Raw genomic sequence first — 17527 nt, 5'->3', positions numbered from 1 at the left:
CCTCCTCTGACACAGACCCTCCCCCGCTCCTCAGGTGCAAACCCCCCCTCCTCTGACACAGACCCGCCCCGAGCCACTGGGGAAGACCCCCCCCTCGCTCTAGTGGTGCAGACTCCCCTGCTTCTGCTCCACCGGCACAGCCCCAGCACCAAGGGCAGAAGCACAGTGACCGGCGATCCGTCGTGGAAAGCATGGCACTAGACACTGGCTGCTCTGAGCCCTGACGATGCTGGGGGGAGGTGACATCCCTGGGCCAGCCCTCTGCAAACTTCAGTTATTTCTTTGCACAAAATATCAGCATCAGGTGCATCTCCCCAGCCCCCCAACACATTCAGCCAATACTAACTGTCTGTGGCAGTCAGCATCTCTCCCCGTGCACTGTACGCTCCCTTTTCCTTTTCAGGGCACCGGAGATCCTGAACCTGCAGAGAGGTGGCAATTCGTTTCTGCCCCAAGCATTCTCCTGAGTTTGGCTCTGTGTCACTCCAGACAATGTCCCGCTGCCAGTTCTCCCCGACAGACTCCAAGCCGAGAGCAAAGCAAGGCTTTTTGGGGTTCAGGTCGCTGTCTGTGTGCTGTTCCGTATTGGCAGAGCCACGCAGTTCTGGAGATGAGGACCCAGACATTCAGGGACATCCATCCTGCATCTGCTGCACTTGGTAACTACCTCATGCTCCAAACTCTGTCAGCAGAAATAGGAACAAACACCCTCCCCCCATTCCTGCAACCCTGCCCCCATCTTGCACTGGCATGTCGCACGCTGGTGCTGGCTAAAAGAAAGAGCTTTAAGATTTTAAAGAATGTAAAAATGAATACCAGGTCTGCCGCACATGCTGCATCCAATGACCCCAGGGCCCTTCTCAGGGCTGCCCCCCTTAGTTGGACCCCACAGAGAACACTGCTCCTCCAGCTCTGGGGCAGGCAGGTGGACACTGCAGAGTCCCCAAGGACTGGCCATGTAAACAGTCATGAGAAAGGCAAACATCCTATTTTCTGCCACAGGTCTCATCCATGCGGGAGATCCAGCTTCCATATCCTATTGCAATAATTTTGGGACCTCCACCTGCCAAGATAAAAGGGTCGGTTACCCTTCGGCACAGGACTGGAACCAGGGGGTTACTGGAACAGGTTGGGCTTGTTTATTTTTAAATGAATTGAGTGAGCCAGGTGTTGCATAAGTAACCATGAGGAGTGACTCTCTCTCCAGTGGGCAGGCAGCAGCAGCAGCTCAGGCCTCTGTCCCCTGTCCCAGCTCGAGAGGGTCGAGGGGAGTTCGGTCTCCATGGGCCATTCAGTCTGTGCCTCTCGCTGATGCCAGAAAACCAGCTGCAATATGGGCAACTCAGGTGGGGCCTGCAATTCCCCAAGCCTTTACTGAGAGACAGGGCACCCCATTACCATTCACCTGAGTCACCAGCCTTTACACTTGACACTAGCAAGAGATCTCTGTCCTCACACTGAGCCAGCCAGAGCCTGTGGTGTACCATCTGAGCTCAGACAACAGCACCGGGCTGAGATGGCAAAAAAGACAGATGTTCACCCCACTAACACCTGGGAGGCCTCAGCTGGGTCCCATGGCACATGCCTCTGGGTACTACACTGAGCACATGCCCAGTTATCTGTGGCTGGGTTATTGAGGGAGAAGTTGGAGAAAATCCTCAAGCTCAGAGTGTGGAGACGCCCCAGAGACTCAATGCCCGTGGGCCTGGGGAATCTGGGCTCACCCACTGTCGGACGGTGACTCATTGGAGGTTTCAGGCTCTTGAGCTCATCTGAAGCCAAGTCCCCCAGCAACTGGCCATTGACTTAATTTGGCTGCTGGAAAGAATATAGCCAAACTGCTCTGGAGCCTTCAGCCAGTTGCTTTGGGGTTACTGGGCTTTGCCGAGGCAAATGGCGAGAGGATCTCGGGAACTGACTAACGTGCCAGAATTCCGTCCCAGAGGCTGGTTCCGATTGGCTGGCACACGGAGACTCTCCAAAGCAGGTTAAGCCTCCCATATTCAGTACTTGGGTGACATGAACGCGGTGTCCAAATGTGCTTGGACTCAAACACTGGGGTGGGGGTGGGGAGGGATGGGAGGGAAGGAATCTAAAGCTAGACCTGAAATCTTGGGTCACCCAATGAACCTGGTAATGTTCTGTGGAGATCCCAGCTCCTCGGCCCCTCACTTGCCTTCTTTAGCTGTTTGACATTGCTGGATCGAATGGCCGCCAACAGCTGGTCCCTTGAGTTCTTCTCCTGAGCAGGAAGTGCCTTCTCCACCATCTTCCTCTGGGTGGCTGGAGAGAGAGAATTCCTTATATTTTCATTGATCAGGGGTGGGGCTAGTGGAGGTGGGGGTGGGGGGGGTGCAGCCGGAGGCCCACCCTTCTTAGGAGAACTTTTAGGGGAAGACCACGGGGAAGATTTTGGGGATGACTGTGGTGAAGGCTTGGGCGACCCCTTTAGCAAGCCGCCTGCCTTTGGCACCTCTAGCAGATCCTTCTTCTCGCTACGTTCCTGAACCTGCTTCTGCTCCTGCAGGCGTTTCTGCCTCTGCTTGTCCATGTTCCTACTCAGCAGGTTTGTGACTGTCATGCGGGGACCTGCCAGTTCAAAATGATAGCCCAGCTTCAGGAGGGTGGTGTTCTCCTTCAGCAGCTTGGCTATCTCCATCTCCGTCTTCCCCCCGCAGATGTGTCTCTGGTTATGGAAACGCAGCTCTGTCAGGGTGTTGTTCTGCAGCAGTGCACGGAAGATGGCCAGGATCCCTTTACCCGTGATGTGGTTAGAGTCCAGATTGATGCTAGTTAGTGTCTTGTTTGACTTCAACATAATGGCGATGGCAAATGCCACATGGTCATCAGCATGGGTATTGGCCAGTGAAAACACTTTGACCACGGTGTTAAATTCCAAGGCCTCTGTGAAGCGCACCAGGATTTCACTGGTGATGCAGTCGGAGTTATTGACATTGACTTCCATCATCTCTGGGTCATTATTCTTCACTCTTTCTAAGGGCTCATCAAAGATACTGGAAGCTGCTTCTTCCTCTTCCTTGGTCTGGCTTGGGGGGCTATCCACAGGTTTTGAGGGGCTGTTTTCTGGGATCTGTTTAGGCCCTGTCTCTGGTGACAGAAGAGGCTTTTCCTCAGTGACTCCTTTGGAGTCTGTAAGTGATTTCTCCTTACCATCAACCTTTGAGTATTTCTTTAAAGCTGAACACCTTTCTTCTTCTTTACTCTCCTTTTCTCTCTTTTCTTCTCCTTTTCTATTCCTTCCTAGCTCTTTCTTTGGTGCTGCAGTCTTCTCTTCTTCCTTTCTGTCCTTTCCTAGCTCTTTCTTTGGTGCTGCAGTCTTCTCTTCTTCCTTTCTGTCCTTTCCTAGCTCTTTCTTTGGTGCTGCACTCTTCTCTTCTTCCTTTCTGTGCTTTCCTAGCTCTTTCTTTGGTGCTGCAGTCTTCTCTTCTTCCTTTCTGTCCTTTCCTAGCTCTTTCTTTGGTGCTGCACTCTTCTCTTCTTCCTTTCTGTCCTTTCCTATGAGTTTTTTGTCCATGACCTTGTCTTTGTCCTTGGGGACCTTTTCTCCTTTGGGTTTCTCATTGCATTTACTCTCTAGTTCTTCTTTCTCTTTGTAACTTGTTCTCTGAGCACATTCTCCTTTGTTACGTTCTTTTCCCAGATCAAAGTCTCGTTTCCTGACAAGGTCTTGGGAACGAGCTTCCTTGCCCTTTCCTTCCAGATTCCTGGGGTCTTTCTTCCTCTCTGCTGGCATCCCTTCCTAATGAGAAAGAAAATTAGAGGAAGAAACAACAAACTATTAGATACAACTCTGTGACATTATCTGATTAAAATATAACCATATAGATCATTGTTGCGACCACTGTTATATATTTGCAGCAAATATTGTACAAAGGTTGTCGAGTGAGGTGTCTATGAAAAGGTTATGATTTGCTGGTTATGATTATTCTATCTGTATGCATGTATCATTTTTGTGCATGAAGTAATAAGTATTGACTCTATACCTGGATTTCAAATGTTTGTTCCTGGGGGAACACCCACAAAGTAATTAGTCAGCACATCCTGGTGGGACTATTCAAATGGAGTGGCCCATCGAGAGAACATTGAACTGACAATGGACCCTGGGAGATGCCCTCTGCACTGAATGGAATGTCCTGCTGTGACTAGGTGACATGCCTGGACATGGGACTTGCCCAGGTGACTCCAAACGCCATCTTGCTGCTGTGATTTTCCACAGTAAGAACAATGGGATGCCCTCCACATGGCAAAAGCTATAAAAGGCCCTGGAAACACCTCCATTGGGTCTTCAATCCTGCATCTTACCTCTGGAGGAGCTTCGCTACAAATTGAAGCTCTGAACAATGGACTGAATGACCGATCCAAGCTGTGGATGTACTCCTGAAACTTGATTTGAACCTGCAGTTTATTCCATCACTGCTACAAGCCTGAGCCAAGAACTTTGCCATTACTGTATGTAATTGATTCCATTTAACCAGTTTTAACTCTCACCTTTCTTTCTTTCTTTTTATAAATAAACCTTTAGATTTTAGTTAATAAGAATTGGCTGTAGCGTGTACTTGGGTAAGGTCTGAAACATTCATTAACCTGGGAGGTGATGTGTCAGATCCTTTGGGATTGGCAAAACCTTTTCTTTTATACGATGAAATAAGATTTACAGAAATTTTCATCATATTTGACATGGATAACTGGATGGAGGCCTGAGGCTGGATCATAGAATCATAGACTCGTAGAATATCAGGGTTGGAAGGGACCTCAGGAGGTCATCTAGTTCAACCCCCTGCTCAAAGCAGGGCCAATCCCCAACTAAATCATCCCAGCCAGGGCTTTGTCAAGCCTGATCTTAAAAACCTCAAAGGAAGGAGATTCCACCACCTCCCTAGGTAACCCATTCCAGCGCTTCGCCACCCTCCTAGTGAAAAAGTTTTTCCTAATATCCAACCTAAACCTGCAACTGCAACTTGAGACCATTACTCCTTGTTCTGTCATCTGCTACCACTGAGAACAGTCTAGATCCATCCTCTTTGGAACCCCCTTTCAGGTAGTTGAAAGCAGCTATCAAATCCCCCCTCATTCTTCTCTTCTGCAGACTAAACAATCCCAGTTCCCTCAGTCTCTCCTTATAAGTCATGTGCTCCAGTCCCCTAATCATTTTTGTTGCCCTCCGCTGGATGCTTTCCAACTTTTCCACATCCTTCTTATAGTGTGGGGCCCAAAACTGGACCCAGTACTCCAGACGAGGCCTCACCAATGTCAAACAGAGGGGAATGATCACGTCCCTCAATCTGCTGGCAATGCCCCTACTTATACAGCCCAAAATGCCGTTAGCCTTCTTGGCAACAAGGGGACACTGTTGACTCATATCCAGCTTCTCGTCCACTGTAACCCCTCGGTCCTTTTCTACAGAACTGCTGCCGAGCCATTCGGTCCCTAGTCTGTAGCGGTGCATGGGGTTCTTCCGTCCTAAGTGCAGGACTCTGCACTTGTCCTTGTTGAACCTCGTCAGATTTCTTTTGGCCCAATCCTCTAATTTGTCTAGGGCCCTCTGTATCCTAACCCTGCCCTCCAGCGTATCTACCACTCCTCCCAGTTTAGAGTCATCTGCAAACTTGCTGAGGGTGCAATCCACACCATCCTCCAGATCATAAATGAAGATATTGAACAAAACCGGCCCCAGGACTGACCGTTGTGGCACTCCGCTTGATACCAGCTGCCAACTAGACATGGAGCCATTGATCACTACCTGTTTAGCCAGACGAGCTAGCCAGCTTTCTATCCACCTTATCGTCCATTCATCCAGCCCATACTTCCTTAACTTGCTGGCAAGAATACTGTGGGAGACCAAGTCAAAAGCTTTGCTAAAGTCGAGGAATAACATGTCCACTGCTTTCCCCTCATCCACAGAGCCAGTTATCTCGTCATAGAAGGCAATTAGATTAGTCAGGCACGACTTGCCCTTGGTGAATCCATGCTGATTGTTCCTGATCACTTTCCTCTCCTCTAAGTGCTTCAGAATTGATCATTTTAAGCAGGCCCGTCCTTACCCATATGCAAAGCATGCAGCTGCATAGGGCACCAGGAAATTTGGGGCACCAGGAAATTTGGGGTGCTGCTCCAGCCCCTGCTCCAGCTTTTCCCCAGGCCCCTGCCTCTTCCCTGCCCCAGCCTGGCCCCCACTCCCCTGAAGATTGCAGCCAGGCCTGACCCTGCACTCACCAGCAGCGGTAAGTGGAGCGACCTGTCCCCAGCCTGCTCTGCTCCCCTGGCTCCCAGACATGGGGGGCAGGGGGGAACCACTCCCCAGCACTTGCCAGTGGTGTGGCTGGGAGCCAGGGGAGCGGAGCAGGCTGGGGCCGGGTCACTCCACTTCCCGCAGGAAGTGGCCAGCCCCCATCCTCCACGGAGGCCTGGGGCCAGGCCCCCCCTCCCCCCCGTGGAGATCTGGGCCCCACACAGGCCCCCCACCGGGGGAGGGGGGGGGAGGCTGCATAGGGCACCAAAATAGCGAGGGATGGCCCTGACTTTAAAGGAACTGTGTTGTTTGGACTTCTGAGTTTCCAGTGAGGTAATAAAGAAGCTGTTTTATGCTGGTTTGGTAAATCTAGGTATTGGAATATCCACCAGCTTTATGGGGATTGTCTGCCCCATTCTTTGCAGTTCACCCTAGTTGAATGACCACAGCTGGCTCCCAACTAGGACCCTGGTCACAAACTCCCGTAACTGTCTAGCAAATATAACAGAGTAACTGGGTAGCATTCTGTTTCTGTTATTTACTATAATGTCAGTGCTGCTTAATGCAAAACAGTTCTAAATTCTGTTGCTATTCATGGTTTTCAAAGGTAGATTAATAACTCTCTGTATTAATCTGGGTCCCCACAGTATACAATACACATCCAAACACACCAATCAGGCATTGTATGATGCATGCAGTGTGTTGGTAGCTCATGAAAAGAACAGAAGACTTGCCAGACGCGATCAGACCCAGGTTCCATCTCGCCCAGTACCCTGTCTTGGACAATGGTCAGCACCAGATGCTTCAGAGAAAGGTGCAGAAAAAACTCCAGTAGCAGATGTGGGATTAATATGCATCCCCCATGACAGTCTTATCCTAATTCCTACTTGTTAGAAATTGACAAAATAAAGGAGTGGCTGAAATGGGACTCGATTAATAAATATTTAAAGGAGGGTAATATAATTAATTAATAAAAAGAACAGGAGGACTTGTGGCACCTTAGAGACTAAGAAATTTATTTGAGCATGAGTTTTCGTGGGCTACAGCCCACTTCATTGGATGCATAGAATGGAACATATAGTAATTTGAATTAATATGCAAACTAGATACCATTAACTTAGGTTTGAACAGAGACTGGGAATGGCTCGGTCATTACACTAATTGAATCTATTTCCCCACTTTAAGTATCCTCACACCTTCGTGTCAACTGTCCGAAATGGGCCATCTTGATTATCACTTCAAAAAAATTTTTTCCCCTGCTGATAATAGTTCTTCTTAATTAATTAGCCTCTTACAGTTGGTATGGGTACTTCCACCTTTTCATGTGCTCTGTATGTATAAATATCTTCTTACTGTATGTTCCATTCTTTGCATCTGATGAAGTGGGCTGTAGCCCACGAAAGCTTATGCTCAAATGTTAGTCTCTAAGGTGCCACAAGTACTCTTTGTTGTTTTTGCTGATACAGACTAACACGACTGCTACTCTGAAACCTATAATTAATTAATGGAAGCCACTGGCATGAAGACTGAAGTGCTCAACATCAAGAAAAAAAACAAACTTTTTTTTCTGAACGTACAGGCAATGTACAAGACAGGGAAGCTAGCTCAAGTCACAGCAGAGATGAGAAACAACAGTTTACACATCCTGGGTGTCAGTGAGCAGGTGGATGGGATCAGGAAGACTAACAATAGCCTTGGGAGAATTCTGCACGGGATGATGGGCAACATCATGAGGATGTTGCTACCCTTTTGAAGAATGGAGTGGAATGGTCCCTGCTTGAATGGAAGTCCATCAGCAGCAGATTTATGAGAGCCAAACTGAAAGGGAAAAACAATAATATCACCCTGATCCAGAGCTATACTCCAACAAATGACGGTGATGAAGAAGCAAAGGACAAATTCTACCTTAGACTACAGGTGTAGTTAGAGAGAGTACCACGCCACAACCTAACTATCATCATGGGAGACCTGAATGCCAAGGTTGGTAAGGACAACACAAACAATGCCAGAACAATGGGAAGACATGGGTGTGGCAGCGTGAATGAAAACGGAGAGAAACTTGTTGATCTCTGCAATATGATCGACCCAGTCATCGGTGGAACCCTATTTCAACATCGTGAAATTCACAAGATGACATGGTGTTCTCCAAATGGCAGAGATAAGAACCAGATTGACCATATGATGGCAAAAGGCGACGCTCACTGACAGATGTGAAAGTGAGAAGGGGAGCAGATGTTGGCAGCGACCATCACCTTGTGACAGCCTCCATCAAGCTAAAACTGAGAAGTGTGGGTCCACCAAACAAGGGACATAGACGTTATCACGTTAGCAAGCAAAAGGTCCCTGAAATACAGAAAACCTTCGTTCTGCAGTTAAAGAACAGGTTTCAGGCACTTGCAGACGATGAAGAGGAGGGGAACACAGATGGGGGGATCAACAAGAAGTGGGACAAAGTAATAAAAATCTATAAACAGGGCAGTGAAGCCTGTCTAGGCTACAAGCAGAAGAAAAGGAAGGAGTGGATTACACCCAGCATATGGAATGCCATAGAAAGCAGATGAGCTCTGAAGAAAAAAGTTTTAGACACAAAATCCCAGAAGCTAAAGGACAAATACCACAAGCAGTACAGCAAGGCACACCGAGAGGGCAAACACCTTGTGAGAGCGGACAAACAACATGATGCTGATAATCTGGCAGCACAAGCAGAGGATGAAGCTACTTGTGGTGAACAAGGAACTGTCTAAAAAAAAAGACGGTACTTATCAGTGCAAATGGCAGACACCAAGAAACACACGTAACAGGGACAAACAAGGCCATCCACTGACAACAGAAAAAGAACAAGAAATATGCTGGACAGAGCACTTCAAAGAATTGCTGAAGGCAGAAGAAGATCTTGATATCAACTCAGACACTCCAACTAAGGAAGAGATCATCCACACCACCAAATCCTTAAAAAATTGGAAAGCTCCTGGCAAGGACAACTTGAATGCAGAATTGTTCAATGTAAATCCTGAGTTAGCAGCATCTATCCTGGCCCCTCTATTCCCATCAGTCTGGGAAAGGGAAAAAGTGCCAGATGAGTGGAACAATGGGGTTATAGTGAAGATACCATAGAAAGATGCTCTCAGTGATTGTAATAACTGGCATGGTATCACACTTTAATTTGTGCCAAGCAAGGTATTGTGTAAGTTCATAGTCCAGTGTATATCAGAGGCAGTTGATAGCATTCTCAGAAAAGAGCAAGCCGGTTTTTGGAAAGGGCGTGGATGGACAGACCAGATCTTCACTCTACAAAACAAAATAGAATAATGCTCGGAATGGCAATGGCAACTCTACGTAAACTTCATAGACTTTGAGAAGACTTTTCATAGCATTCAGAGGACCAGCCTATGACGTATTCTGCAGGCATATGAAATCCCCCTCCATATAATCAACATAATCAAAAGCTTCTATTCCAACTTTATATGCAGTATTGATCAAAGTGAGCTGTTTTGAAGTCAAAACAGGAGTACGTCAGGGGTGTGTCATGTCTGCAATCCTCTTCAACATTGCCATCGACTGGGTAATGTGGTGTACAACAGAAGATATGCCAAGAGGCATCAGATGGACACCCTTCTCATTCCTTGAAGACCTGGACTTTGCAGATCATCTTGCTCTCCTAACACATAACCAACACCATATGCAAGAAAAAACAACCTGACTCAATACATTCAGCCAGCAAATCGGACTGAAAATCAACCGTAATAAGACAGATATTGTGACCCTTAATATTGCCTCACCATCACCAGTATGGATAGAGGATCACATTCTCACTAATGTAGTAAACAGTCACATACTTGGGCAGCACCATCAGCCAGGATGGCGGAACAAGCCAGGACATCTGGAACAGAATCAGTAAAGCCAGGAACACCTTCAGAAGCTTAAATACAGTCTGGAAATCATCAAAATACAACACCAAAACCAAACTCAAGATTTATCAGAGCTGCATTTATACTATATAGTGCAGAATGCTGGGGAATGAGAAAGTATGACAAGTCCAAACTGTCTTCATTCCACACAACCTGCCTCAGAAAAATCCTCCCTATATTTTGGCCCAGAACAATCTCAAACCTATTATCTATTCACACAGTGCAGCCAAGAAGATATGAGCACCACCGTTGCCAGGAGGTGCTGGCGATGGATTGGCCATGTGCTTCGAATGGAAACTGATTCCATCACCAGAGTGGCAATAAGATGGACACCTGAAGGCAAGCGAAAATGAGGCCGCTTAAAAACAACCTGGTGAAGAGCTGTGGAAGCGGAGCTAAAAATCCTGGGGCACAGCTGGGGAACCATTGAAAGACTTGCCAGAAACAGACAGGAGTGGAGGAGCTTCGTCGCTGCCCCAAATGCCAGAGGGTACTAGCTAACTAATATAATTAATGCCAAACAACATGGATTTATAGAAATAGATCCTGCCAAACTATCTTGTTTTGAGGAAATGACAAGTTTGGTTGATAATAATAGTGCTGATGTAATTTACTTACACTTCTGTAAGGCGTTTGATTTGGAATCGTACCACATTTTGATTACAAAACTAGAATGATATCAAATTAACCTGACACACATTAAATGGATTAAAATCTGGCTAAAGATTGATCTCAAAATGTAACGGTAAATGGGGAATCATCATTGAGCAGGTGTGTTTCCAGTGGGGTCCCACAGGGATTGGTTCTTTGCCCTTTTAAACATTTATCAATGACCTGGAAGAAAACATAAAATCATCACTGCTAAAGTTTGCAGATGACACAAAAATTGGAGGAGTGGTGAATAATGGACAGGGCAGGTCACTGATTCATAGTGATCTTGGATCACTTGGTAAACTGCGTGCAAGCAAACACTGCATTTTAATAAGGCTAAATGCAAATGTATCCATCTAGGAATAAAGAACTTAGGCCATACTTACAGGGTGGGGGATTCTATCCCAGGAAGCAGTGATTCTGAAAAAGATTGGGGGTCCCGGTGGATAATCCATCTGAACATGAGCTCCCAGTGCAATGCTATGGCCAAAAGGGCTAATGCTCAAACAGGGGAATCTCCAGTAGGAGTAGACAGATTATTTTACCTCTGTGTTTGCTAACTGCTGCTGGAATACTGTGTCCAGTTCAGGTGTCCATAATTCAAGAAGAATGTTGATAAATTGAAGAGCCACAGGAATTATTGAAAGATTAGAAAAGGAGCTCAGTCTATATAACTTAACAAAAAGAAGGTTAAGATGTGACTTGATTTCAGTCTATAAGTAGCTACATCGGCAACAAATATTTAGCAATGGGCTTTTCAGTCTAGCAGAGAAAGCTGCATGATTCAATGGCTGGAAGTTGAAGCTAGACACATTCAGACGGTAAATAGGACATACATTTTTAACACTGAAAGTAATTGACCAATACAACAATTTACTAAATGTTGTGGTGGATTCTCCATCACTGGCAATTTTTAAATCAAGATTGGATATTTTTCTAAAATATCTGTTCTAGGAATTATTTTGTGGAAGTTCTATGGCCTGTATTATACAAGAAATTAGACTAGATTATCACAATGGTCCCTTCTGGCCTGGAACCTATGAATCTATAAATTCTTGATTTTACTAATTCATGTGGCAGTGAGTTCCACAGTCTAATTACACATGGTGTGAAAATATATTTCCTATTATCAGTTTTGAATTTCCCACCTTTCATTTTAATTGTGTCCCCTTGTTCTTCTGTTATGAGAAAGGACAAAAGAAGGTCTCCATCTCCCTTCTCTAGGCTAATCATTTTTTCCTATCCCCATCGCCTTTCTTATGAAACAATCGCAAACTTTTCAATCTTTCTTCATAGGAGAATTTTTCCAGGCCCTTGACCATTCTTGCTGCCATGGCCTCTGCTTCTGCACTATCCTGTTGGAGACGGAGGGATCAGTGCTGCACACAGTATCCAGATGAGGCAGCACCTTTGATTTCTACACTGACATTATGAACAGTGTGTTTGCTTCTTTCATGACAGATGGAAGTTGAGCCAAAGTCTCACTGAGCTTCTGCAATGACATCCAGGTCCTATTCCTGACATGATACAGTGAGAGTAGCAGCCTGTCAGGTGCATGAGTACTTCACATTTTCCGCTATGGTGGGCATTACTTTGCATTTATGGACACTGACATTCATTTGCCATTGTGTTGCCCATTCCGCAAGCTTGTTAGGTCTCTTTGACGTTCCTCACAGTTCTCTGTGATCCTGATTAACTTAAAGAATTCTGTGTCATCTTCAGATTTTGCTGCCTCACTGCTCATGCCCCTTTCCAGCTCGTTAATAAATATATCGAACAAGACAGGGCCTAGTACAGAACGTCAGGCCCTCACTGTTCATTTTTTGTCAGAATGCAAATTGGTCAGTTAGTTCTATTCTTTGTTTTGATCCATGACAATACTTCGCCTTTCATTGCATGACTAGCTAGCTTCTTTAGTTGCCTTTTGTGTAGGACCTTGTCAAAGGCCTTTGAAAGTTTAAATTGTCAACCAGTTCTCCTTTATCCACTACTTTACTGACCATTTCCAAGTTTCTAATAGATTAGCAAAACATGGTTTTCCTTAGCAGAAAAGATGCAGAGCTGTTTAGATCTTATATGTAGCATGATCTTACAATTTTATTATTCTATGTTTGATCATAATTTCAACCAATTTACCAGGTACAGATGTAAGGCTTATTGGTCTGTAATTCCTCAGATTGCCTTTAGAACCTTTTATAAATGTTTCTAAATCTCAATACAACACGAGTTACCCTCCAAGCTCCCATGCTGGAGTGCATGCCTAGAACAGGGCCTAACAGTGTCCAGCCCCAGCAAGCTAAAGGAACATCGGATTAAGTAGGAGGCTCCCCGCAGCTGTCTGGGACATGTCCAGCTGGGTAGCTCAAGTAGAGCTGTAACCTGAGGATGCCATATCGCTTTTGAATGTATCTATTTTTTCTGAGCCTGTCTTCTTCTGACACCTCATTCTCTGATAGTACCTCATCTTTATTACCAGGAAAGAGTGTGTTTGTAGTAGGAATCTCCCGAACTTCCTCCATGGGGAAGACTGATGCAAAGAAATCATGCTGCTTCTCACCAATGTCCTTATCTTCCTTAGTTGTTCCTAGTCCTTTTAAACCCTGGTGATTCAGCAGACACACTGGTATTTTTGCAGGCTTCCTGCTTCTGACACACTTAAAGAATTTCTTGTAGTTTGTGTTTATATTTTTGTGCTCTTCAAAACCCATCTTAACCTCCCTATTTCTTTGTACAAATATTCTGCTGTTGTTTAGGCTCCTTTTCATTGGCTTTGTGAGGGTTAGATTTCTACATCCTGGAGGATCTCCATTTGACTCAAATAACTTCTCCTGGTGTGTTTATTTTCTTGTGGCTTGGGATTTGTCTCCTATTCTTTATGTGCCTCACAAAGACACAACACAGCCAGTCCACTCAAAGCAAACATACAGGGCAGCTGTTCCACCCCATGACCAGACCGCTCGGAGCTTGCACAGCATCCCAGCATCTGTCACTTGGAGAGCACATTTGGAGGGGTGGCTTGGGTTGTTTGTTTCTTGAGTGAATTAAAATCCTCCCGTGAATTCTGGGTCTGAGGCCTGTTAGTTTAACCCCATTGCACACGTCTGTGGTTCGTGAAGTGCAGAGGGACTGCTCCTTGGGATCCTCTGCAGTTAGTATGGTTTTGACTTTGTGCACTACATAGCTTATGAGGGGGGGATCAGATCTGTGTGTCACTCATTGATCCTGGGAGAGTTTCTGCCTCCCCTAAGAGTTCAGAAGGGAACAGAGTGGGCTGAGCCTACTGGGGAAGTGGGAAAGGTTTTCTGTCTGAAGACAAGCAAAGGGGAACATTGCCTTGCACTATAGCTAACAGGGAGCCACCCCACTCCCCCGCTAGGTGCTCAGCTGGGCTCAGAGCTTTAACTATATGAATTAACCTGGGTCCCCCTGCTGCTCTGGCCAGCAGGGCTCAGCGCTGCAGGAGGGCAGGAAAGCATGCCCCAGAGGACTCGGCAACACCACAGATTGTTTCTGAACAGAGTGGCATGGAGGTGTTGGCAGAGGCAGCACCATCACCGCGGGCCCTTTGAGGCGTAGGGGAAAGGAGAAGAAACAGGGCTCTGTTTTGCTCTGATGTAGGAACCTGCTAATAGTGGTCTCAGCTGCAGGGAACTCGCGAGCTGCTGGCACTGAACTGCAACCAAAGCCCAGAACCTGGAAATGGGCCAGCACAAAAGCCAAGTCCAAAGATGATTGACGTCTGTGGAAATTTGCAGTCAATGCTGTTCCCCTTCTGTATTATGGGCCAACCCCCAGCTCTGAACGCCCCTGCCCACAGAGATCTTTGGCTCTGGCTCAGATTCAGTTCCATTCCAACTCTTTCCCTGCTGTGCAATGTGCAGTTCGCAAACCTGGGGTTAAATGAATTCCACAAAGACAGACGTTTTTCTGTGGAACAATCTGGCCTGGCTCGAAGTGCGTGTGGAGCTGCCCTTGGAGTCTGTTTGTACTTGTAGCATAAACAGATGCCATTTGGGATGGGAGTTCTGTTTATTTCATTTCAAGACTTCTTGGCTGCCCATCTCAGATCTAAGCAAGCAGCAGAAGGGCATACACCAGCCTGAACAACAGCCCTGCAGCTGCTCCTCCTGCCAATTCCATGTGCTCCAACCTGGAATGCAAACTAGCCACTGCAGCCACCCACCTGGGAGAGGAGATGCTTTGCTGCTTGGGGAGGCAGCTTCGGGGCCTCACCAGCCCACAGTCCAGCTCCTCCTTCTTCTCATTCTGGATGCAGCTGCTGGGAGCAGGCAGCTTGAGTTCACCTTGGGTGGTGGCATTTCCCCTCTCACGAAGGCGAGAGCCCCTTTCTGAGATCTAGGTGGCGGCGTCTCCAGCTCTGGAACAAATATGGCTAATCTGTGTTGGTTGCTGCCAGACACTTTCTTTGCTTCAAGCAGAAGCAAATGAGGCTCATTCTTGTCTCCAAATCAGGGATCTCAGCAGCAGGCTCAGGAGTTCTCCTGCAGCCATCGTACACCGACCCTGTCCCAACTCCCCAGTAAGGGCACTTGCATGGTAATATGATCCCTTTGCTCCCCTTGGTACCAGCCCCATCATCAGTAAATGCTTCTCTTTTGCTTCAGGAACCCCCTTCTCCTGCTCTATCAACAGCGGCCCATCTCCAACACCACCCTTTGCCAAAGAAACACCTTCCCTTCTTCACAGCACAGCAACCCCATTCACCCCCCCCAGCCGCCCAGTCATGAGCTACCCCTCCATGAACCACTGCTCCTCCAGCCCCTCCCTCTCGGCAGAGACCCTGCCTCCTTGGCTTTAGCTACCACCCCATGTCCCCATTATTGCGGGTATTCCCCGGACAATAGGACATCACTCAGCGCCCTGGCCTATCCCCAGCTGCACAGCTCAGGCGGTGTTCCTGTGTCCTGCTCCGTAAGGGGAATAAGCCTCAGGCTCATCACACCTGTGGATGGCAGGTGCACAAGCACAGGGACTTCCTCTAGCTGGGAGCATTAGCGCAAGCTCAGTGCAGTCTCAGAGATGCGGTCGTCCCAGGGAAGCCGTAGCCAGGGCAGCACTATGTTCCTATTACAACAGTATTTGAGTGGGTGGAAACTCCCTCACTCATTGCACTTTGGTGTGGGACTCTCCCTGGTGGGCTTAAGCCACCTCTAACCCCCTACAAATCCATCATGCCCCCATGCCCCACCCCCACTGAGCCCCTACACAGCCATCATGCCACCCGTCCCCGTCCCCACTGAGCCTCTACACAGCCATGCCACCCATTCCCACCCCCACTGAGCCCCTACACAGCCATCATGCCACCCGTCCTCGTCCCCACTGAGCCCCTACACAGCCATCATGCCCTCTGGCCCCACCCCCACTGAGCCCCTACACAGCCACCATGCCCCCCGGCCCCACCCCCACTGAGCCCCTACACAGCCATGCCACCCGTTCCCACCCCCACTGAGCCCCTACACAGCCATCATGCCACCCGCCCCAGCCCCCCTGAGCCCCCACACAGCCATACCACCCGGCCCCACCCCCACTGAGCCCCTATACAGCCATCATGCCACCCGCCCCAGCCCCCCTGAGCCCCCACACAGCCATACCACCTGGCCCTGCCCCCACTGATCCCCTACACAGTCATATCACCCAGCCCCACCCTCACTGAGCCCCTACACAGCCATACCACCTAGCCACATGGGGCATGATGCTGGAAGATACTTTTATGACCCAGTCTGTACTATTACATGACCAAGGATACTCTGATCTCATGGGTCAGGTTGGACAGAGTTAGCCATTTGCATATTGGTTGTCTGTCTCTTTGTGTTCACCTGTCTTGTCTTGTGAGTGTCTTGGGGCAAGGAGTGTCCCAGTTTGTCTGTGCCCTGCACAATGGGTCCCACTCCTCCAAGGGGCCCTTGGCACTACTGAAATATGAATCAATAATAATAGTATTCATGGACATGGGCGGGGGGGGGGGGCAGGAAGAACGTGTGCCGCCCACACTCTGCTGTGACCCAAGAAGATGGGTACTGGTAACAGCTGGTATTCTGGGAGTTCCACTCACCCTCCTGCCTCAAGTAGAAGGAATCCCGTCTCCCCTGATCTTTTCAGCTCTTTACGCAAGTGCCAGCCGCTCACTCCACATGCCAGCTGCTCTGAAAGCTCTTTCTTTCTCAGCTCAGCCAGTGCAGCTTGGCACACTGGAGACTCTTGAGCCCCTCCAATTCCTTCAGGTTCAAATCAGGGCATCTTACAGCAACGGTCTGGACACACCTGGGACCCAAGGATGCCTGGCACCATATGGCTAAGCAGCAAATAATGAGGACTCCCTGGAGAAAGGGAGGCTGTGAAGGAAGATATGGGAGAGAAGGAGATGGAACATGTCCTACACTAGGAGCGGCACAAAGAAAGAATAGGAGATAGGTCTCCCCCAAATCTGAAGAGCCTTAGAGCAAAATAGGACACGGGGCAGGTCCAGGCTTAGCAAATCTGCAGTAGAAGCAACAGTTCCTATCGCTTCCAGCACAGTAACACTTAATTGCCATTATTCTTCATCACATTCCCATCTCTCCAGATACCAGTGGGCATGTTTAACTCCTGGGCCCACTGCAGGGTTGGGTTTGTGGGTTTGCTACAAGTTTCATCTTCACAAAGACTCCAGTAAGCATCGTCTTGAGTTTCTTTGCTCAGGCAATGACAGAGCCTCAGG

General features: G+C 47.8%; 1 protein-coding gene across 1 annotated transcript in view; it reads right to left on the bottom strand.

The window, feature by feature from the left end:
• Nucleotides 1–341: 341 nt before the first annotated feature.
• The window catches only part of LMOD1 (leiomodin 1), a gene marked incomplete at its 3' end in the record, with an annotated part of 49702 nt that continues 32516 nt past the window's right edge, over nt 342–17527 (bottom strand). Inside the window, exons 2-3 of the mRNA XM_084611592.1 lie at nt 2173–3760; nt 342–604 (exon numbers count right to left, since the gene is read on the bottom strand). Of these exons, the coding sequence (XP_084467718.1) occupies nt 342–604; nt 2173–3760 (1851 nt within the window). The remainder of the gene's footprint in view (nt 605–2172; nt 3761–17527) is intronic.

This window comes from Lepidochelys olivacea (genome assembly GCF_965140295.1).
Source record: "Lepidochelys olivacea isolate rLepOli2 genome assembly, chromosome: 21".
Classification (NCBI taxonomy): Eukaryota; Metazoa; Chordata; order Testudines; family Cheloniidae; genus Lepidochelys; species Lepidochelys olivacea.
This window is presented reverse-complemented; position numbering and strand designations above follow the sequence as displayed.